Below are 23,623 nucleotides of genomic sequence, written 5' to 3'. Positions count from 1 at the left end.
TGCTGGCGCTGGCGGCCGAGCTGGGGCTGGCGCTGCCCTTCGGGCTCCTCTCCGGCCTCTACTGGATGCACGCCGCCACCCGCGGCCCCACCGAGCGGCGGCGCGGCGAGCTCAGCGCCTACTCCGTCTTCAACCCCGGCTGCGCCGCCATCCCCGGGACGCTGACGGCCGCGCAGCTGGAGCGGGAGTTGCTCTACCGGCCCGGCAGGTAGCTCCGCGCCGCGCCGCGGGGGGAGCCGGGCGGGGGCCGGGGCGGTGAGTCGCTGGGAGCGCTGGCCTCTAGGTGAGGCCGGTGTCTGTCTGTGTGTGTCGGGGTTGGGTGGGGGGCTGCTTTTGRCTTGGCCTTCAACAGAGTGCCTGACTGCTTCTCTTCGCAGCGCTGCCTAGAGCCCTCTGCCGGACAGACGGACAGATGGACACGAAGTGGTAGCAGTGTGACCGCTTCTGCCCGTGCTCACCTGCTCTTTCTGTTACAAACATCTGATTTTTGATGGAAACTGCCTGTTCGTGTCTTATTAGCGCTTCCGTCGTATGCAGTACATGACAAAACACTAGTTGTTATTCCCAGCAGGTAATATTTGGGGGGAAGGGGGGAGTTAACCACCATTTGGAAAAAAAAATGGTTAAGGTGAATGTGCAGCAGACAGGAATGTGCTAGGAGCTCTCAGATGCAAGAGGATTTGCCYTGTCATTGACTTGAGTCCTCCTTTYACCATAACAGAGCTGATGACATCCACCACCATCATCCCAAGGACTGTCAGGCATTCCTTTTTTGTGATCCAGTAGCATATCTAATATATTGCACTACATAATGCATATAATCATAATTGYATTAAAATGAATCATTAATACTAAGTCATAGTATAGAGCAGCTAGTGCTGTTTATTCCAGTGAGGACTGAGAGGAAAGCAAAAATCACAGATTTTCAAGTCGTGTTTCATTATGCCCTTTCTGTTTTAGCACTAACTTAAAATGCTTAGGATTGAATGACCACAGGTTCTGTCATTTTTKGGGGAAACACAAAGCAGTGTTATTCATTAAATTTAATGGGACTGGAGAGAGGATAGCAGATTAATGCATAAGTAGTATGTTTAACACTGATAAGGGTCTTCTGTATCTCTCCACTGTTAGCTTCTAACATTAATTTGTTTCATCAGTTACTGATGCTATTTAAAGCCAAGCACAGAATTTTCTGATTTGCACATCCTCCACTATCCTCTGGTTGAGATGCGTGCTGCTTCTCTTTTTCTTCATCTTAGCATCTGCAGGCTGAGAGGCCTCCTCTTGTTGGAGATAAAGCCACAAATACAAATCTTTTCCTTGAAAGAACTGCAAATTGCTAGTCTTTCCGTTCTTGGAAAGTATCCTGCTAAGTATGGAGTAAGAGGTCATCAGGCAACATTTAAACAAGAAACACCAATAAATGATGGAATTTTTATAAGTTCCAGCTTTATTCACAAGAATAAAAATATACACCAACATAATGCTTATATGGAGTTGGTAATCTGACATCTTTTACAGTTAGATTTTGTGTGCTTCTTTAAACAAGGAAATACATGCAAATAAATATTAAATATAACATTCATAAAATAAATCTTTATAGCAGCAAGGATGGAAATAAAGCATTAAACTTCAGTTACCTCCAGGTGAATTTATAGACAGTTGTATTTAATGCTTTTTGAAACAATTTACCACGACAAGTGAGCATGAAGCTACGAGGCACAAAACAAACATTCACACAGTTCATCTGTTCCAGTCTTTGTGTTGCTTTACTTATTTCCTGCTACTCAGAAATAAACACACACTACAAATTCTGAGTCAGAGGTGGCAGGACTAACAATGTAGGCTTGTAAAAGGTTTTACTGATGTAGATAAAGTTTGATGTAGAAATCATTCTTTAGGCCTTGCTGAAAGTATTTCTCAAAATACATTCAATATTGGGTGGGAATTCCTTTCACTGAATTCCTTCCTCAATACTTGAAGGGTATTTAAAAAGGTTTGAAGTGAGAGCTTAATCAGGGGTTTGAAAAAAAAAAAAATCCTGCTAGCCTAAGATCCCACTTGTTTGTTATTTTGCTTGGGTTCTAGCAAGCCATCAGTTACAAAGGTAAGTTTGATATCTAGTGCTGGAGATGTTCCTTATGAATGTGAAGCCCCTAGTTCAAGTGATTGAGAGGAACAAAAAGAGCCTACCAGCTCTAAAACATTTCAAATTGTTAAATCTTTTGACAGCAATTAAGTACAGATTTGCTTCCACACATAAAAGGACTTTTATTGTCCATTCCTATGTCTGTCCTCTCTAATTTATGATCTATACTTTTATATATATAGATATATTGTATAGAATGCTATACTTCTTCCAGCATGTTGGTAGTGAGTTAAAGCACTTCTCCTGTAACTTCCTATTACCATAGTAAAACTATAATCTTGCTCACAGCTGCACAAGTAGCAGAGCCTTTTCTTAGGTTTGCATACAACCAAGCAGGGCCCTGGAAAAATAGCACCCACTCTTGAATATTCATGAATGAAATTATTCCCTCCAATGTGCATTATCATTACAGATACTAATTTCATCTGCCATCATGCAGCCTTTTCAGCTACCAGCGATTTCAATTTTATTAGTGCTTTCCTATTCAAAGCACTTAAAGATAGATGTTAAGYAAAAACTTCAAGGATATTCTACATGTTTAGGAAACTAATTAAATTGCAGGACAGCATTTAACATACATTACATATATGTATATAGTAGTCAGGTATTGTATTAATGGTGACCCTACATAGAAGCAAATGATTACATTTACAGAAGAACCTGAGATGCTTCATTGCAAAGTCAGCTCTGCTACTGRTATTACAAAGAGATGGAGTTGAAACGGCCTGCATAGAAGCCAGCATGCTTGGTGTACATAAGCCAGCCTGAGAACTGTGGTGGATTTCTACAAACATGTCTGACTTTTCCCCTGGAGCTCAGTTACAAGCATTATAGCAGAAGAAGATAACCCTTCCTCTCTAAYTCAATTCTAATTTGATGATTACAAAACTAATTCACCCTGTAGGCAGTCTGGATTCTATTATAATGATTAAATAATTCCATGCAAAGCAATCTAGCTTCAGGATGGAAAGMTATCGAATTATATCCTAGAATATTTAGCGACTTTTCTGGCAATGRGGATGTGAGTTTAAGTCCGAAGAACAACTTGAAAATAGCTTTCATCTCTGTTGAGTAGTCTAACTGCTAGGCTATGGAAGTTACTGATCACCAGGAGGCTCTGGGTAGGGTTATTCTGAGAAACAGTCTTTGGCATCTCAGCCKTTGTTGTAAAGGGAGCCTGAATGACTAAACTGGATAAAGATGTGTACAGCTTTGTAGTAAGTAAGTGAGGCAATGTCCCAAGCCCCTCTTGTACCTCTGAGGTTTTTTTCCCCCCAACATTAACTCTTGTAGCCATCAGCAGTAGTTAAACAGTTTAGATGCATTGACTGCAAGAACTCTTGACGTCTTTGGATTTTTTTTGTTTGTTTGTTTTGTGTGTATTTTTTTTAAAGACCCACTATGCTAAACTTAAAGGGGGTGGGGCAAGGATGGGCACCCCCCCCTTTTATTTTTAAGTCCATCTGATCGCCAGCTAAGAAGGGGGAAGGCAGCTTTGCCCCAAGGGGCTGGGAGCTGGCAAATTGTCCTCTGTGTTGAAAGGGTACCATTAAACTCACCTGGTACACATCTTCAGTCCTGCAACCATGAGTAAACCATCTTGCAGGTATCTCATGCCTGGAGAAAACAGGCCAGGCTAGAGAAGAAACAAAAGTGAGCACACACTGTGAAGCACTTAATGCTATCTTTTCCAAGTCGATGAAGTGTGGTAAGAGACATTGCAGCCACAAGCTAGCTTCTGCATGCTTGCATCCACAAGAAGCAGAGTGTAGCTTTGAAAGACAATTGTTTTGAAGCACAAGTCAATATCTTGTCCCTGTTAACACCTGTGGGCCAACTGGAGCTGAAGAGTACAATGTAATAGCTAAAGGTCTGGGCATGAAGGGAATACTTCCATCAAGGTCGACAAGAGATGACATGCACCTATTAATAACAGAAGAGGGGCCTATTAGACACTAATTTTGATGGGTTTTTCCCTCAAATTAAGCTTAAAAAAGGCATTCAGGAATGTGCACCATGCTACCCACTGCAGTTGTAGATCTTCAGGATGCTGTTCTTCACCTACCCAGAAAACAGGTAAGTGTACTATAACTTTGGGAAGCTCTTACTAAAAAACTGATTCTTTCCTAAAACACATGCTGTGTTCTGATAAGTTATTTTTTTTAATAAAACTGGTGATAGCACCTTGCCCTGTGCTCTTAGAAGCCTAAATGTACTTTTTGCCAATAATCATATTCTGTATATTTGTAATTTAATCAGTCAATCACTCAGCTCGCCTACTCGCAGTAATAAGCCATTGACCCTGTGGTTTCAGACTGGATCAATGCTAGGCTTAAGTTTTGGACACCTGGAGGCCTTGTGTACAGATGGGAAGAAACTCTGTTAACTGACTTTAGACATGATCAATTTTCCCTCAGATGTGTTCATTTGATTAGCAAATTGCTTTCCCTAGAAACCTTTGTCCAACAGCCTGCAGGCAACGAGTAGCATATGCCTAAGTTTCTTGCTGGAGATGGCTTACTTGTGCCACTCCTTGGGTATTTAAGGGTTTTCAGGTATATTGTGCAGTTCATTTTTCACAATCTGATTCACTTGTAGAAATCTTAGCTGAATGTGGCCTGACAAGTGGCAGCGTAGACACTACTGCCTACCGTGCCTCCACTACTGATGCTGTTGGCTGGACACTTCAGTGGTTTCATACTGCTGTCCCTCTGGACATATAAATGTTCCAATCTCCAGCGCTCCCAGCTTTTCCGAAACTCCATCTGAACCTAACACAAGGAAAGAAGGAAACAAAAGGAACAAATGTAGAAATAATCAGATCTTGAAATGATTCTTTTAGAAAAGGGCAAGAAAAAAAACACATCACTACTTACACTACTTACAAAAGCTGGCAATGCTTTAAGCCCGGAATATTATTGTTTCAAATTATTTACTTATCTTATTAGTCCATCGTAGGGTATTCCATTTTTAAAATAATGACAGCATTTACTTTTACTTGTAGAAATAAAGCTCTGTTATGCTACAGAACACCTGAAAAATCTTACCTTCRTTATTTTATTTCAAATGGTATTCTACTGCAATAATGAATTTACTCTATGCCTTATCTGCATACAGTCAAAAAAATAAGTTGATTTTTGCATTTCATCAACAATTAAATGCCTGAAAAAGACTGGCTTACTGCTTAATACTATCACCAGGGGAATTTTTGAAGTTCTGTTTTAATTTCTGATTTTATTTAAACAGTATTGTGTCTTAGTAAATATTCAAAGAACAAAAATAATCTTTTTTAATTCCATGCAAAATATTTATTCAGAATTGAAACACAAACAATCTAACATTTTCAAAGTTTGTATGCATTAAAGGATACAATCAGTACAGAATTTCAAGTTCCTAAATAGGGTGCTGAAAAATATAGCAAGTAAAAAGATAAAAGCAATTTATTTGTAAAAAAAGCAGATGTCTTCCCAAGTGGTATCACACCAGCTGTAAGGTGACTATGACAATACGGCTTGGCAGGCATGTCCATCACTTTGATAAATCAGTTCTTTATCATAACAAAGCATGTCAGCAGATCACAATACCAGATGCAGAAATTCAGGATGTCAAAAAAAGCCTGCACTCCACTCCTGCCCTTCTATTGTTCCAATTTCGTAGAAAAGACAATGCTTACACTTCTCATTTTTCATGAAGTAGTCTTCTTTCTGTGCATTTTTCTCTTTAAACAATAATTATAGTATCTTTCCAAATATCATTGTTTTTAAGGTATAAAACATGCTCATCTAGTCACAGCTTCTGGGTTAAATATTGCAACCTCTGTACCCATTTGGAAGTTTGTGAAGGGTTTTTGACAGCAGCAATAACAATTTAGATCTTCCTGTTCCACAGGCAAAGTTCTTGCCACTTGCCTAAAATAAGAATCTCCATTAGCTTTTAACACATAAGGCAGAGGACATAAAATTGAACCTTTTTTACTTTACTTAAAAAGGGCAGCAGTGCAACTACAGTAATCAATTCCAATCATTATGGCATGTACTTCAGCTTGGAAGTAAGTTCACGGCAGGCCTCAAGTAAGCCTGCTTTGGAGAGCTCCTTTTTGTTTTCTTTGAGGGCTCTGGTACTGACCATCAAGCCAGCCAAACAGACCAATTGCAGTTCCTGCATAGGCACCGCGGCTGCTGAAAACTTCATACTCGGTAAAAACTTTCCAGGGACCCAGCTACTGTTTATCTTTTTTTTTTCTATTTGCCCATTTTCAAATAATGAATTCAGGAGGCAGCCCTGAAAGGACRGGATAGAGTAAGATTTATTCTGTAAATAAGAAGGCAGCTCTTGAGCAGAGAGGTARATCTACAGATCTTTCAGCATAATAATTAGCCTAGGACGTTCTGTGTATGGATGAGATGCCCCTGCAATAAACTAGAGGAGGAGGGAAGCAAGAGCAGAATTCTCAAATCCCATAAGAAAGGGGGTGAATGAAAATTCTTGTGAAGGATAKTTTGAAAGAGCAAAGGAAGAGCTAGGAGAACCTGAAAAAATTAGTCATGGAAGTTAAAGGAGGAAAAGATTACTCAAAGAGACCTGCTGATTGAATCAAATGCAGTAGATGGGCAAGGATGATGAGACTGCGACAATAAGTCTGAAATCTGTTTACAAAGAAGTTAAACTTTTGCAAGGGCTATCAATGAAACACAGTAAAAAGAAACGAGACCTGAAATGACATAGAATGGAGCTGGTAGAGAAGCTCGGTGGATGGTATGCATAAAGAACACTCAAAAGAAAAAAGGGAAGATTGGACAGTAATTAAAAAAGCAACTGAAGTCAGGACAGATTCTTTAAAGGTGGACAAGACTGGCATGTACTTCCATTCCATGAGGAAGAAAGTAAGACAGCAAGACTATGGAAAATGGAAGCTGAATCAGCTTATTGTGGTAGAAGGCAGCAAAATTTCTCTGGTTAGAATATTTATCATAGAAAGCAAGAGTAATTGCAGAAAAAYTGTATTAAGCCCGCTCATTTTTCAAGGAACATTGGTGGTAACAGGCAATCTGATGAGGCTCTGCAGTTTGCTTCAGATCAATATTGGAGAAAATCCAGAATTCTTTCAGATGAAATTATGACCAGAATTATTTTAATGTTCTTCCACAAGTAGATTCTACAAAGGRGTATTAATATAACTGCTAACTTAATTCTTGCTTGTGAACTGGCACAGACTTGCAAAAAACATTTATGCTATATGGTTAAGTCAGTGCGCCACAGACAAAAATAAAAATACAGATATATGTTATATAAAAATATAAGGATAGGCCTCAGCCACAGTTAGTCTGAAAGATGAAAAGCTGTTTGAAAAGAATGAATTTCCTATATAGTTTAGAAGAGAAATAGAAAAGACTGRGCCTAATCAAATGCTTTTTTTTTTTTTTTTTAACAGATCCCGATAACTGGGTTTGACAAAATCCCTTCTCTTAAAAAGAACGGAAACAAACAAAAGCATTCAGCCTAGATTGTCTGTCAGTTTTCCATCAAGCTGAACACATTACTCTTAGCTTTTAGAAATTTTACAAAGACAAGAGAACAAGCAACAAAAGACTTGAAGGATCCCTTACAGATTTTAGCATACTACCTCACAGTAGGTTCCCCGCAATGAAACAAGCTTACCCATGTCAGGTTCCTATTGAACCTTGCTCTACAATGTAACTTGCCTCCGCCCTTGCATCATACAGAGGAGATCGTTAGGCTCTACTGGTAAGAGAGTTGGCTGCAACAGCTCGGAGAATGCGTGAGCGAAGACCAAAGTGAATCAAAAGAAATATATGATGCAGAAGCAGACAGTGCTGCAACTCAGTATTAAAGCGTACCTGTAAAGCTATACAACAAATTTACACAAGTATTCTCTCATTCATTCTTGAGCAAAGCCTGCTGTTACCCGCCCCTGACTTTCATAAGCAGTACAATTAACACATTCACTTTAACAAAATCTTATGCACAAGCTATAGAAGTGAATGGTCTCCTACAGGGCTCAATTTGGATGCCTGCTACCTATGCATTGAATTCAGCCTAGCCATAACTACAAAACTAGAACATTTTTCTGTCAATTCCAATTCCTTGATGAGGCCCATCTCTAAACAGATAATTCCAAATTACTGTAGAGATAAGTAGATTTAGCATGAGTGTAAAGTACAGTGATGTGTATTACACTTAATAATGTGTTGCCAGCTTAGCAGTCTTTGCTTCCATTGCAAACCTGGCTACTCAATCARCGGGTAATGATACTTAATAGGTAACACGAGTGGCTCCTGCAAAATTAAAACAGAACAATATTCTATCCCTAACAGGGCCAGAGTTCAGCACAAGCCACAGAAGATAGTACTCGTATCCAGCTCCATGCTCCATTTTTATAAGGGGACTTATGATGCCTTCAAGCAGCTGGGCCACAGCTAAACCAGACCATGTACACATTAGCTGAGAGGACACTAACTTCACAAGCTGTGAGACAGATTAAGAAGAGCAGTTGTAATTCTCAATACACGGAAAGCTCCAGCACTAAAAACTATACAAACATGAGCAAGAAAATTGCTTGATGTCTACAAATACTGTCCCTAAATTATGCTGCTTGGGTTCCTTCCCTCAGTCTTTATGTGAGGAGTTACCCTGTCTGGTTGTACAGAGGAGAGTCTGTAAGGAAACAAACAAACAAACAAAAAACCCTTAAATTGTCCTATACTGGAAAAATTTAACAGTTTAAGACTATTTTCAATTTCCTTTTTTCTATAGTGGATGCTGATAAGGCCAATTGGCACAACTCCCAGTGTCTCTCTTACCTCATTATTGATGAAACAGTAGAGAATTGCAACCATCAGCCCCTGAAATCAAGAAAACAGCAGAACAGCAGTCAGCAGAGGAGAACAGTTCCCCCACTCAGCTAAGCAAACCTGCAACCTGAGCCTGTCTCATTTCACATCAGCATGTCCCATGGTGAGAGAAAAGCAGGATGAAAGAGGGAACAAGTCTATGGTCCCACCAGCAACAAAAGTGAACAGTGAACAGGACTTACCAGCCCTGATGGTGGAAGTGAAGTTAGACTAAACTCTGTCTCAAAGCACATGATCTTAATAAAAAGAAGTTACTTTTTCTTCAACCTCTGCCAATGTTTTCTAACAATTCCTTAGCAAATCTGATCTGTTTTCTAATTATAAATACTTTCTATACGAAAAATTCACAGTAAGTTCAAATACAACTCTATCCTTGATAAACAGGGAATGAGTGAGTGAAAAGGGAAACTAGAAGGATAATGATTTCCTTAGACAAGGACATTCTTCTGAAATGGCCATATCTAAGGCAACACCTAAATAAAAATCACAGTAAACCAGCATTTTCTTCACATGCAGTTATAGTTGTGGACAGCTACCTCTTCACAGCATGATTTTCAGAAAAGTATCAAAAACACTACAGAAAGCACAMAACTTGCTTTCAGCAATGACATTGCACAGTTACAGGAAATCGCAGACAATTTCATTATTGCCTCAAGATATCCCATAGGAAACAGAAATTAATACAGGGATAGGAAGACCAGTTTATTGTGGGAAATTTAAGGCATCGGGAATAAGAACACACAACATCAACATCTAAAGTGGCTACCAAAAATTAGTCCTCATACTTCTCTCCCACTATCATAATGCTGCCATGTTTAYGGCGAAATTGAGAAATATAAAGAAAAAGGAACATGCAATGAACAACAGAGAGAAAAGGTCCTCAAACAGCAATTACAGAACATCCTGGCTAAAYGTGCACAATGCAATCACTACCTGGAAAGAAGCAAAGGAGAGTTCAGTAAAAAGCTTCACAAAGCGCAGCATCCCTCTGGCATGCTCATCAGTAATAAAGGCAAAGATGACCTCATGGGTCCCCAGCAGTGGGATCAGAGTCAGTGTAGATTTGGCCAGCCTAAAATCATAAAGACAACACAATGCCATGAAGTAGCRTGATCTATTGAATAGATCACTGCTGATCCCAACTGATCTCAGTTGCTGTTTCAGCATTCTGCTTCTGAYACATTGTGAACTTTGGTAAGTCACCCCATCCCTTCATCTCAGGATCCTCCTCCAGAGATCTAGATTTAAAAMAATCTGAGTAGGTTTCAGCATGTTTTTACTGCCCCTGCGAATTTACTGCAGACCACTTGCTGCTCTGAGTGCTGCTCTGACTACTGCTCTATAGTCAGTTTCAGGCTGTATTTAACCTGGAAAATCTTCCAAACGCAGGAGCACATGATATGCTTGTATCATCTGTRATGTCTTCTTTGTATCAATTCTCCACCTGTAAATGGGAATGATGATCAAAACCTACCTTGTTGATGGCCTTAAAGAAATAATCTATCTGTGACTGGAATCTTTTAAATCAAGGAGTCATCACTCTAAGATGGTTTAAGTGCTTTTACAGTGTTTTGCAGTTACAGTTAGTTACAATGCTTTGAAGATTTACCACACCAGAATGTGGGAAGGAATAGGAAGTACTCCTCCCCTTGCTAAGACATTTTGAAAAGGCAAGTTCAAAGGCACAGCTAGCAAAGGAAAAAACAAACAGAAGTAAAACRTTTTTCTCCTGTAGGAGAGCCATGATCAGGGTTACAAGTACARGAAACATTGGTAAGAATGGTCCTTATCTCTCTTTTGATAGACATACATGCTAAGCCATTTAACAAGATAATGAAAGATGCCTGAGCCTCACATGGGAGCTTACGAGGCTGTGCCATAAAATCTGTTAACACTGCCAATGCCTCACAAGGATCTATGATGGCTGTTCCAGTAGAGTAGAAACAAAATCACTAGATCAGTAAAGCTGTGTGCATAGTAAAGCTGTGTGCATAGTAAATCTTCATTGCCCTAGGGCTGTTGGCTGCTATTCTGAATCATAGATTCATTCTGGTTGGCAGGGTCTTCTGGAGGTCTGTAGTCCAACTCTTGCTCTCAGCAGGGCTAACTTCAAAGTTAAGAGCGGGTTGTTCAGGGTTSTGTCCAGTCAGGTTTTGAACATCTTGAAGGTCAGAGATTGCACAGCCTCTCTGAGCCTCATTCTACTGTCAGTCCACTCTAATTGTGAATCTTTCCCCAACCTTACATCCAACTGCTTGCTACAAACTGACAGCTGCCCCTTGTCTTTTAGTTGTGTGCCTTGGAGAAGAATCTAGCTCCATCTTCTCTATAACCACTGTTAGGTAGCTGAAGACTGCAATTAGGTCCTCTCTTAATTTTCTGTTTTGTAGGCTGAATAAACCTAGTTCTCAACATCTCCTTGYATGTCATTTAGTCCAGACTGAACTATTTTGGTGAAAAACTGAAACAGGAGAGGAGGCAATCTCTTCCTTGTGCTGAGAAGCCTCAAACTGGACACCAGATGTAGACTTACAGATGCTGAATAGAGGGGAACAGTCACAGCCTAGACTGCCTTAAGAGCACACTGGTTAATCACATTCAACCTATTCCTCATTAGGACACCTAGATCTTTATCTGCAAAGCTGCTTTCTATCCAGACAGTGCCCAGCCTGTACTGCAGCATGCAGTTATTCTACCTCAAGTGCAAAGGCTTTGCATTTGCCTTGTATCAGCTTCTTAAGGTTTCTGTCAGCCCACACACCAGCCTGCCAATGTTCTGGGCACACAAGGACTGAGGGATGGTGGATCTGAGCAGCTATCTAAATTAAGCAGTTTACATACATAGGTAAGCAGAGATTCAAATCCCTAGTGAACCACTGCAGGTCATTCCATTGAGTGAATAGGGAGATTGTTTAAAAGAGCAGCTTACCAGTAAGCCTTGTCATAGTGATTCTCCACCACCACTTGCCTGAAATAGAGGTAAGGAAGAAGCTGAGACTGAATTGGCTCTGAAGACACCAGTTGGGTAAAGAAAGGGAATTGTAGAGGTGTACAGCAATCTCCTAGTTTTCACTGGAACACTAGTGGGTCTATATCAGATACCTAGAGAGCTCTGCCTTAAACAGGAAGCCATGAGAAGTCCTATGAAAAGACTGGGCAATTAAGACCTGCTTGAAGTAAACTTTTCCCCCAAGCATGGTGAGAAGTTTCTCCACAACTCCAATCCTTCCACAGAGAAAAGGGATTTGCTGCCATACTGAACAGTGAGCTCACTCTCTTCATCAGCTGAACAGGCAGTGGGAGGGAGGAGGAATAAAAATTGGCCTGAGAGCAAGAAAACATTTTTCTGCTTTCATCACTGCATCTATCTAAGCCAGTGACTTTCTAGGGTACCGTACCTAGACTGATTCTTGTTTAAAATAACACATTCCAAAGTAGCAGTAGTATCTTCCATCCCCACAAAATATATTCCCAATCTATTGGAGCAGAAATAAAAGGGGCAAAAAAAGTTCTGATGACTTATTTCACAGAYGTCTCTGGCCACTGGTTTTGGCACCAATCTACTGAACTCTGCGTAAAGGCAGAATCCCCCAAAGYTATAACCACCAACCTCAGGGAAAACCACCAAGACTTTATTCTTCATCAGTGAAGAAGGCTCTGTTGCTAGKTAAGTCCTTTCTTAATAAAGCCTCTTTGCTTACACAGCAGATTCTTGAACACGCAACATGAAGAAAATCAGAGTATCACTGACAGATGGTTCAGTTGTATCAAACCTTTCCACCGTTTGCAGAAGCTGTCAGAGTAAGGGCTTTCTCCCTTGACAGGGTAACTTTGCAGTCAGACTTTTAAGTAGTCCTAAGTGAAAAGGGAGACAACTGAACTGGAAAAACACAGAACCCAAAACATTAAGACTGGCAAATGAAGGTCATATATTGAAAACAACAGCATGGATGAAAGCAAAGCCTACAGCACTCTAAAAGGATTCCCATGTCCCTTCCTCAACTTCAAGCTCCAAACACTTGTTATGTTTTCCATAACTTCACATGAAGTAAGGAAGGTAGGTAACATAAAAGTCAGCTCTATATTCCGATGAGAAAACATCGAGATACACAGCTTAGAAGGTAGCGACATGGAAATACACAATTTTGAACTGCTAAGTCAACTACCAGTAGCAGTCTAGCTACCACAGCATGTAGCTCCACACAGCTTAATTCACCATATTTCTAAGTTAGTTTAAAACTAACTTATCATCTCTAAATTATTTCTCAGACTACAATAAGAAAAAATTCTCCAAGACCTAGAAATGAAAGATGCAACCCACATGTTGGCAAGGCAATTAAATGACAAAATGAACCCAGAGAGGGTCTGCAAAATAAAATTTGAGCACTTCTGATACCTGTCTTGAAGCTTTATATGAATTCTTAGTAAATTCAAGATTAAAAGTTTGTCCCATTGTAACAACTGGCGGGGAGAACAAGGAGCAGTGCTCAAAATGACACCACCTTGATCTTCACTGAAGTTTAATCTATTATTTCTCTCCCTTGCATATATTTCTTCAAATTACCTAAGTATCTGCATATGCTACAAGCATTTAAAAATACCCGCTTAAGAATATTCTTCCAATATTATGGAAGATTGTAAACTGATGAACTTAGAGATCAAGTCTTCTATGTATCTATAACTATGTATCTATAATGCAGACACAACTTCTGTCCTGGCTTCACCAGGAGGCTTCTCTGGGGACTGATTGTCCAAGGAGTCATACAAATGTATTTTGTATGTATGACATCATCGGTGCATTACTCAGTCCCTGTGATTTTTAACCACTTTTGTCAATCCTTTCTTTTCATTTACCTCCTTGTCTACCTCCTTTTCAAGAAGCACAAAGAAGCATCAGACCACAGAATGACAAACCTGCATTTTATGTCAGTTTTGCACATCAGATTTGCCTGTAGCTTGGAGATGATGATGCATATAACTCTGATGAAGATCAGGAAATTCACCTGGAGAAAAGAAAGAAGGCTTTACATCTTCATCAAGAAATACAATAAGTGTTCAAAATTGTGCTTTGTGTATGCTTTCCTAGGTTCCTGCACATACTGTTATTCTGCAGCTGCTGAATTTGCCATGGGATTAAACTCTTGCTAAGGAATTGTGCTCTGAAATGTATGCTCCTGAAAATGCAAGCAGGTCCCTAAAAGTAGGGGAGCTTTCCTACATCTCCAGCAAACCAGACACAGGTTTAAATATAGGTGTGGAGTGTCCCATTTGTCTTGACTGGAGGTCTGTGACTGCCACAGTTTTGTGGCTGTGTACCACGGCATTTCTCCACAATATCACACAAYTTGCTGTTCTTCTGTAGCTCAGTTCTGGAATGCTATTTTCTGCCTCCCTGTGCTGTAGCTACCTGTTGCAGCTTTCCCCATGTAGAGAAATTAACTGGATTCCTGTGGCATGCCAGCGTGTGGCTAAATTAAGCAAGCAAAATGCTATTCAGGAATTCCAGTGGCAGAAACCAATCTGGTTTTGTAAGATCACATCCCTGAATGAAAATGTCAGTACCCTCAGAGGTCATCAGCCTTTGGRCATGCCCATTAGCCACTTACACATCTGATCCTTGTGCTGTATCCTGTTCTGCTCTCACAGAAATGTGCCAGCTCCTGGCACAAACTCCGTACTCACCCCAATGGCRATTAGAATAGGCAGTCTGATGATCAACCAATAATTCATATTATAGTTTCTGGTCCAGCAACTAGGGAGATGGCAAAAAGGTGGAACACAAGAAGAAAAAGTTTCAGTACATTACTAAAACCCCTTGTTTTTKGTTATGTCAAAGCAACACAGATGGAAAACGATATTGAGAAGTAGATACCAGAAAAGCACATCATGCTGACATGGAAACAGATGCAGTTGCTCAATTCTTAGAAACACTGAATGCTTAGTACTACTGCAGCTATCATAACCCAACTGGAAATTATTTGCCTGCCTTTCTTGCCTGCTAATGGCTAGCCCTTCTCCACATTTTGCTATGAATTATCATCAGTTAGCTGTGAAGATTTACTCCATTAAAACCTAAGGCCCAAACACACCATTTGGCTGAGAGGGGAATTCACTTGGGTCAGGCCTTCCTGGGTGGTTTCTGTCCTACTCTTTCTGCATTACTACTTACTACTCTTACATCTCTTGTGTCAGGAAGTCTTATTATTTAGCTCTTTGTTAGTTCCTTACCACATTACCCACCATCACTTTTCTCCTGTCTGTATTTAGCTTCAGTCACCTATTTTATTTGCCACTATTTTCAATAAGCCCCTACTAATTCCAACCAGGATAAAGCAATTAAAGCACCAAACTCCAATTCCTTCAGTGCACCTATAGGTTTCAGGCCTAAAGGAATTTTTCAAAAATTAGTAGCAAGCAAAACAAAAGACTAGAGCAATAGCTCCCAACTTACACTGGTCAGCTGAGCACTCTGCCCATCAAGTAACATGCTGCAGGCAATTTCATACTCCATTCTCCCTGTAAGCTTCAATTTTAGCTTTTTAAGTTCCTGTGTCCTTAAGCAACATTRGAGGACTTTCACAAGAAATACGATGCTCAAAAGCCATAGTTTGGAATCACTGGTTTGAAGTGAACTCTACACTGGGGGGTTTCTAAACCTATTTCCTTTGGGTCCCAGTCTGGCCACAGCCAGTTGCTCCCAACTATATGACTGGCCACACACATGCACAACAGCTCAGCTGTCASGCCATGTTCACACACCGCTTTGAAGCAGCTGTATAAATGTACTTTGGTCTGGGAATCCCTATTCTGAGATGCATCTCAAAACTACCCATGCTGCATAGCAGCAACAGCATTGCTAATGTTTGCATGAAACAGCTTGGCTAGCCTCCTGCCACACTCTTCAGCATCACTCAAAAGCAAAAGTTGTCAGTAAAGCCAGCAGTGAAATACCATAAATTTCTGTGTTACACAGGCTGTGAAACATAAACTATGAAACAGCACTAAGAAAAAGGAGGTTTCTTCACAAAACAGGTTTCTCCCTCCTCTCAATTCTCATCAGTCAAAACACAGATATATGCAATTTTCCTTAAATTTCCTTAGCAAGCCTATGGAACTTCAGCTTGGGTGACAKGAGTTGAGAGTAAACCCTTAATCCTGTCTTGTAATGGGACAGTTAACTTGATGGAAACTAGYAAAACTGCAGCGTGTAATTAGGTGCCCAGGCCACAACAACATGCACGCGTGCACACATACACAGATACCACGGAGCAAGGTGAAACAGCTTGGTTGTGCCAATKGCACATTCCCTTGCAGATACTGGAAGCCTGAGAAGGCCTCAGGATTTCATTTTTACCTTCAGTTTAATGCATATAACAACCACACGATTTTAACCAGCTGCTCTGCTATCTGATTTCATTCAATTGTATTTTAGCTACTGGTGAAACACGGTATACGTGCCACGTGCGGTCAGTGCACCTGACCTGGAATCCGCCTAACAGACAAACTACTTAATTGGTACGCGTGGCTGGGAACTGGCTTCATGTAGCCTTTAAAATTAATTTTATTTGAATCCCCCAAGACAGGCAGRATAATAGGCATGGCTGGAAGTGGAGTTTTAATTTTCTGAGCAGCTGCAGTGGAAGCAGAGACAATTTTAAAATTTCCTGATAATGACAGAAGCTGAGAAATGGTCCTTTACATTAACTCTGCTACATTTCTGTGTGCACTAATTTGTTTCCTGTGGCACCRAGCAGTTTCAGCTACTTTTAAATTTATACAAATATGTGCAATAAAAACACCATTATAGTCCAATTAAAGTGTCACAGCTATTAAAGTGTCCAGAAAATAAAACTGATAGATTTGTACGTGTTTCTTGTCCATTTGTGCTTTCTGGGGTTGCTACACTGACAGACACACCAACATGTACTGCGCTGGGATCTATTCCTGCAGTTTGCTGAGCATCACTCAGAAGACGCTTAGCAACTAATAGCATCAAAACTGTGAAGGGGGAACCGGTCCAACTAAACAAACGATACTGGGAAGTTTCTGCCTTTGCTTACCATTCTTCTAAGCTTTTTCTAAACAAGAAAGTGCTGAATTTTTGCYCTGAAGAGGCAAAATGGCTGAATGGCTCGATTTTTTAAAAGACTGTAAGTTGGCTGTCTTTCTTCCATAATTAATTGCAGACAKAAACAAAGAAGTTTAAGTATTAGCTCTTTAGGCATAGTCTAACAATTACGAAACTCAGCTTGCTTTAATTTTGTTTATAATTTAGATACAGTCTTTTTTAATAGCCTATTTTTTAAAAAAAACAGTAACTGATTTCTAAAGGAGTTCACAGTTGCAGTATTTCTAACAAGGAAAGAAGAAGTCAGTCTGCAAGTAGGAGGTCTTGCAGGCTCCAGTCCTTCTTTCCAAATGGTTACGTACTCAGGACTGCCTCGAACTCTCAGCCCTGACCAYATCCACTTCCAGTTTTTCCTCATAACTAGGGAAGTAGTTGAGACACAAATGAAATTTACAGCCTGCTGCACATCCATAGCAGCGCCGCAAAGGCAAACAGCATGAAAGATATCCCTCGCTGCTCCAACAAATGCCAGCCCAAGGCGCAGAAGTCTTGCCTTTCAGAGGGGCTGCTGCACRTGGTTATTTATTACTGTATTTCACAAATATTTATACAAGATTTAGAAAATTCAATAAAGTGCAAAATTGCCCCTTTTAAGGTCTGCTCAAGGCAGTGAGTGACAGTTTTCCTTAACTGAGAACATAAATCAGCTCTGAGCACTACATAAYGCAGGAGGCTCAGCAGGAGGCACTTTGAATACATTTTCTACCTCAGCGGCAAGACCTGCCTATGGGACATGAGCTGCTCAGAGACTGCACGTTCTTTCTACCTATCCTGATCATTTCAACAAAACTTGCAATACCTCAGCAGAGCCATGATCTTTTCAGAATAAAACAGAGTTAACCTTGAAGAGGAAAGTCAAAAAATCCTAGCATTATTTTAGCCAGAAGAAGCAACTTGAAGGAACAGGTTCAATGTTATRAAAGGCACTAAAAAAAAGCCAGTTCTTAATACCTTGTCCCATGAACACCACGTGGAAAGTCCAGAGGTGGCTCTGACTAAACCAAGTTTTTGCACTGCAGAATCACTCCAGCACAGATTGCATTTGGAAAGATAAACAAAAACCAAACAAAATTCCTCTAAAAAAGTGCTCGCTGGGTTGTTTGGAAACTGAGTAACAGGAAGACCCAGTAAGCTGTGCATTTAGAATAAAAAGGAAATAGCATAAAGCTATTTATTTTCTCACAAAGAAAGCTACTCAAATATTTCCAGGCAATCACTGTCAGTAAGGAGAAACCACTTTCCTCCTTCTAGTTTAACAAAAGGGCTGTACTGCTATTTGGTATATGAAGCACATATAATGCCAGTTTCTCCAAACAGCCACTATGGTAGAAGTGGACAAAAAGTATTTTGTGTTTTGCAGTGKTTTTGTGTGGGGTATAGTTGGCCTGGGCAAAACTAACACAGCCAGATAGAGAATGTGATTTTATATTATGAAGATCTAAATAATGGAAGCTTAACCAAGAATAAGTAATCGTGTCTCTGCTGCAAGGCATAAGCTAACGACTGCAAATTGCAGGCAAAGTACTGTGGGAGGGTTTTGCCTTCCTGAAGCAYAACTGTAAAGGCTCCTGCCAAAGGCACAACATCAGGAGTTGTCTTGATTGGATATGATGACTTCTACTGTTGGTACTGTAACTGCAGAAAAACAGAACATACCTTTCCTTGACCTGCAGAAGGATAGATTCATTTAGACATGCAGAAAATCCTAACCAGAAAGAAACATGTTCCTTTCTGAAATGTTATGCAAGACCTTCAGACAAAACACAAGCAGTTACATGAGGTTTCAGCACATTGCCAAAGCAAATCACACCAAACAGGAAGCAAACAGAGACCTGCCAATGCGCACACACAGCACAAATGAGATAGCTAGAAAATCGGAGCTAAACCAACCCCTCATCTTCATAAAGGTACTTGACAATTCCCCAGAGGATAACAAACAGCATTGGCACACCTGGGAAGAAAGGAGACAAGGTAGACACTGACATTAAGAGAGAGGGAAAAGCAGAAAGAAGGACAAACCCCCACATGATGATGGGCAACATCATTAGCTCGTGGCAGCTGGTGGGTGGCAGCTCCTACCCACCACCACTGACAGGAAGATACTAACTGTAAATAATTAACATGTGTAACTCATTTTTCCTGGACCTCCACCTAGCTCCCAACAGGTACGAATGCTGAACAGCAACAGACCATCACCCCGTTACTGGCAAATACCAGCTCTTCCATGYACAACTATACAGAGCAGGGAAAGAAACTAACTTTCTGGGAGGTCTGCCAGCCTGCCGTGCCATTGGCATCGAGGCTGCAGCATGCTCAGCCCCACGTACCCTACACCATGGGCCCACCCTGAGGCAGCAAGTGCTCAGGCCTCCCCCAAGAAGCCCTGGGCTGGGGTCGAGGTGCTGGCGAGGACTTGAGGGGTTGCAGCAGATGCATCGGGTCTCGAGAAGAGGCTTGGCCCTACGCTTACCTGTGGACACCTGTGTTACTGTGGGTCACAGTTTCTCTAGGGTGTAAGGGAAAGGGAGACGACAAAAGCCAAATAAACTTGTACAGCCATTACTTGATTTACGTCCTCCAAGGCTCTCAACCCAATTTCTTTCGCTTATGAAATGCCTAGGTCTTGAAAAGTCATTTTAAAGTGGATCTGTCAACCAATACTGAATACAGGGAATGCCAAAAACAAAAAGAAAAAACAACAAAAAAACCCTACAAAGCAATGAAAGCAGGCTGAGTATTAACAGGCAGGATGAGGAATTTCTGCCTAAGGATAGATTGAGATGAACTGCAATTCCTCTGCATACCTCCTTGAACAGTGTCAGACATTGCAATTAGGTTATTTGGGAAGGGTAGTATTTACTGTGCCTTTTTATTGCATTCTTAATAGTAATTATGGTGGGAAATTATAGGCATATCGGTGTGCAACACTGAAAACTTATTAAGCATTGCACAGGGCAGATACACAGTTCCTGACAGCAGGAGCTACAGGAAAAATAATGACATCTTGCAGTCTGAAAATCTTCAAGGAGCATCTGCAGTGGACATTATCAGTAAAACTCTTCTATTTTGTTGTACTATATTCTTTCTGCACCATCAGATCACTTGTTATTTGCTTTAATCATTTAAAAAAGAAGAGAAAAAAAAAACCCTGCAAGAAACAAAATCTCAGAACAATACCAATAATTAGAACAATAGAAAAGACAAGAAAATGAGCTGAGATTATTGGGGCAGTGGTTGACTCATGTTCCATGGATGTACCTGATGCTGAGATTACACAGTATTTTGGGAGTAAAGTTACTGAGAACTCAGAGCTGTTTTGATGCTGACATTAAAGATTAAGAGGCTCATTGCAAATCATTTCCAAACACAAATGAGCTTTCGATTCACAGAAAATAATTACACTTTGAATTATTCCTTTCTTGACTTTACTGAGAATTAAGATACCTTAATATGAAATCTGCAGGATAAGACATGAATATACTGAGAATACAAAGGCTGTGTGTCAGTGGAGGGAACGGATGTACAGTGATAATAGAAACGATTTGTGAATATCTCCATCTTCTGAATGCATCAGAAATCTCTCCATACTTAATTGCATTACTTGACATTTGAATTGAGAATCTGTTATTAATAGTGTATTTAAAAGGACATCAATAGACAGGGACTGATGTTATTGAACTGCATCATGCTGCTCAAAGATTTTCAGACTGCAACTGATACACAAATATTATACAAATTAATAGGTAATATGTTGACTTTACAACATCCTCTGCTCCTTCCCGTCCCACTCATGATACAGGCCCCTGGTGTTGCGACACCTCAGCTACATTATATTCCACRTTAACATCCACAACGCAATACATACATGTAAGCTTTGAACATCAACGTCAATTCTGCACGGATACAATCTGACATCTACCAAATTCAGGAAGGCTTGTCCTAGAAATGAGTGGCTCTACATAACATCTGGGACACACAATCAGCAGGCAGAATTGTATCCATTTTTCCAAAGCCTTAGTCCAGGATTTAAATAGGAAACTGCACCAGTGATTTTCCCTAATCCACCACAAATCAGTAGAAGACATCCACAACAGCAAAAAARCAAGTCTGCAGCATCTCTGCAATGATTTTAGCTTGCAAGAATCACTGAGGCTCTGTATAGATTATTTTACAGTCTTGATCCCTAATTAATCTGAATTAACTGGCACAAAAGTAAATGTCATTCTAGTTGCTTCACTGTTTTTTTCCAAGACTCACTCAGGTAAAATCTTACCAACTGAAGCAGGCAGTGGAAGCAAACTATACAGAGCTCTTTCAATAAACTCTACAGATACCTATCACTCATGAATACACTTGACATAGTACCATAGCCCTGTGCTCTCAACATGCAGCTGTACTGCTGCATTCAAGCTTCTGTCCTACACCTCTTGCCCCTGCTGCTGCCATTCGAAGAGTATCAGATAGTTCAGATGCACCTCTAAAAACTTACAGGCTAAGCTTACTCCAGCTTCCCTTTTTCTAATACAGAAAGCCATGAGACTGGTCTTTTTCCAGATGAACGGGCTACGAAGACATCTTTGAATTACGGAAACAGTTGCACCTTCTTTTGTCAGCACTGCATCACTGTTGAAAAGCCAGAAACCGCACTGGTCTGTTTATAATGGCCTGTGCCATATTGATGTTCAACTTGGAACGACAGGGAATGGGGYTTCTGAAAAATAGGCTGCAACAATTATACACATTACAAGATGGTAAGAAAATAACAGAACTGCCAAATTTACATCTTAATACCCCACTGCATAACTAAGCAGCAGAACCTACCTATTTTCACTCTGTCCTGCCTGTTTTATACCTGACCAGGTGTCTGCATAGCAAAAAGAAAAAGAAAGGTAGGAAAAAGTAGCCATTACCCATACCAAAAAATCTCAGCAGTTTTAGACTGAATGAAAATAGGCTGAGGTAAGCAAAGGAAAGATGTCAAAAACGTTGCTCAGGAACCTACCCTTGGTTGACTTTTTCATAATGTTCCACTGTCCCCTAAGGAGCAGAGAGGGGAGCAACTAGTGGAGCTGTTAATGGAAGCTGCAATATCTGGATGAGATTCAGAGCAGCATGTAGAAATTGGTTTCTCCATTTAATGTGTCTGAGATATTCTAGTAACAGAAACCATGAAAGATGTCATCAGGTGGTGTTATTTCACATCAACTTTATTTCCCCCGGGTCCCTCTGACATGCAAGCAGCTTTTGATTCTTACAGATCATAGTATATTGCTAGCTTTTCATCATACCATATTTTATGTAAAGGTGATTTCAGGGAAGAAAGATGCATGAGGAGCAAGAGACAGTCCTCTCACCCGCTCATGATGATTCTTCTTGAAGCAAAGTTGCCTCTTCAGGATCACGGATCTACTCTTAAATAAGGACACACTCTGCATACTGCATTTTAAAAGCTAGTGAGTGCATGTATAAGCTGGTATTTCAGATGTACYCTGACATCACTGGATTTCTCACCAAGTGGAAAACAACCTCCGAGACAAGGAGTCACACCAACCAGAAGACCACCGCCGATGGCAGGAGAACTCTGATCCTTGTCTTTGTCAGAAACCATCCAGGACAGATGGACTTGATAAACTCTTTAACGTATGAATGCAAGAAGTACGTGATGAGGAACTCAAGTTATAAATAAATAGGATTAGATGTATCAAGGGTAAAAGTATGGAAGATAACAGAGAAAAAAAAAAGAACATTTTTCTCCTTTCTGAAAAAAGGAAAAGGATAAAAGAGTTGAATTTGAAAAACGGAAAAGCAAAGAGAATTAAGAGAAACTCCTGACTGATACATTTCCTACCAAGCTCACTCTGGGACGCAGAAGCTACTTTAACGTCCTTGTATGAAACAGTTTTCATCTGAAAACAGGTAAAAAATGGCTTGTGCTATGACTGCATCCAGATGCTACACTGAATTCACACTGGGCTTCTGAAGGAAGGTTTCTTGCTAGCTCTGATCCAGTCAGAACTTCCTCGCACTCAGGATGTAGACTTCGACATCTTAGCTTGGCTTCTTGCCTTTAATAGCTCCATTCCCTCATCTTTTTCTTCCTTAGAGTGAGTTTGGATTGGCAAGGGCCGGAAGGAGGGGAGTTATTTACTTTTTATGGCAGTTTCCCTGCTGTAAGTGCAGCTGGGTGTAAAATTGCCATAGAAGCTCAGAAAATGTTTGGCTTTTTATTAACATTTTCTTCTTAGTCTTCAGAGCTAAAATTGCCTCCTCGCCTCAGTCTTCCTGCTTGGATGTCACACACAGTCACTGTGGGAYGTTGCTGGTGTCTCACCATTCCCCCATCCTTTTCTGAAGGATGCAGAGACTTAGGTTACAATGAAATCTGTTATTCTCAGGAGACGACTTTCTACAGCCTAACACAGCCACTATAAGCCAATGTCAGGTTTGGGGGCTCTTCATCTGGACTTGGACTAA

General features: G+C 40.4%; 1 protein-coding gene across 1 annotated transcript in view; it reads right to left on the bottom strand.

Annotated features, from left to right (window-relative positions):
• Positions 1-4,326: 4,326 nt before the first annotated feature.
• The window catches only part of GLP1R (glucagon like peptide 1 receptor), a gene marked incomplete at its 5' end in the record, with an annotated part of 85,981 nt that continues 66,684 nt past the window's right edge, over positions 4,327-23,623 (bottom strand). Inside the window, 6 exons of the mRNA XM_085320785.1 lie at positions 4,327-4,920; positions 8,971-9,012; positions 9,955-10,093; positions 13,936-14,024; positions 14,704-14,773; positions 19,040-19,100. Coding sequence (XP_085176911.1) covers positions 4,753-4,920; positions 8,971-9,012; positions 9,955-10,093; positions 13,936-14,024; positions 14,704-14,773; positions 19,040-19,100 — 569 coding nt within the window. The remainder of the gene's footprint in view (positions 4,921-8,970; positions 9,013-9,954; positions 10,094-13,935; positions 14,025-14,703; positions 14,774-19,039; positions 19,101-23,623) is intronic.

Source organism: Rhea americana, unplaced genomic scaffold, assembly GCF_003343005.1.
Source record: "Rhea americana isolate MKP2758 unplaced genomic scaffold, rheAme1 scaffold_119, whole genome shotgun sequence".
Taxonomy (NCBI): domain Eukaryota; kingdom Metazoa; phylum Chordata; class Aves; order Rheiformes; family Rheidae; genus Rhea; species Rhea americana.
The sequence above is the reverse complement of the archived record's forward strand: the minus strand, read 5'-3'. Positions and strand labels throughout refer to the sequence as shown.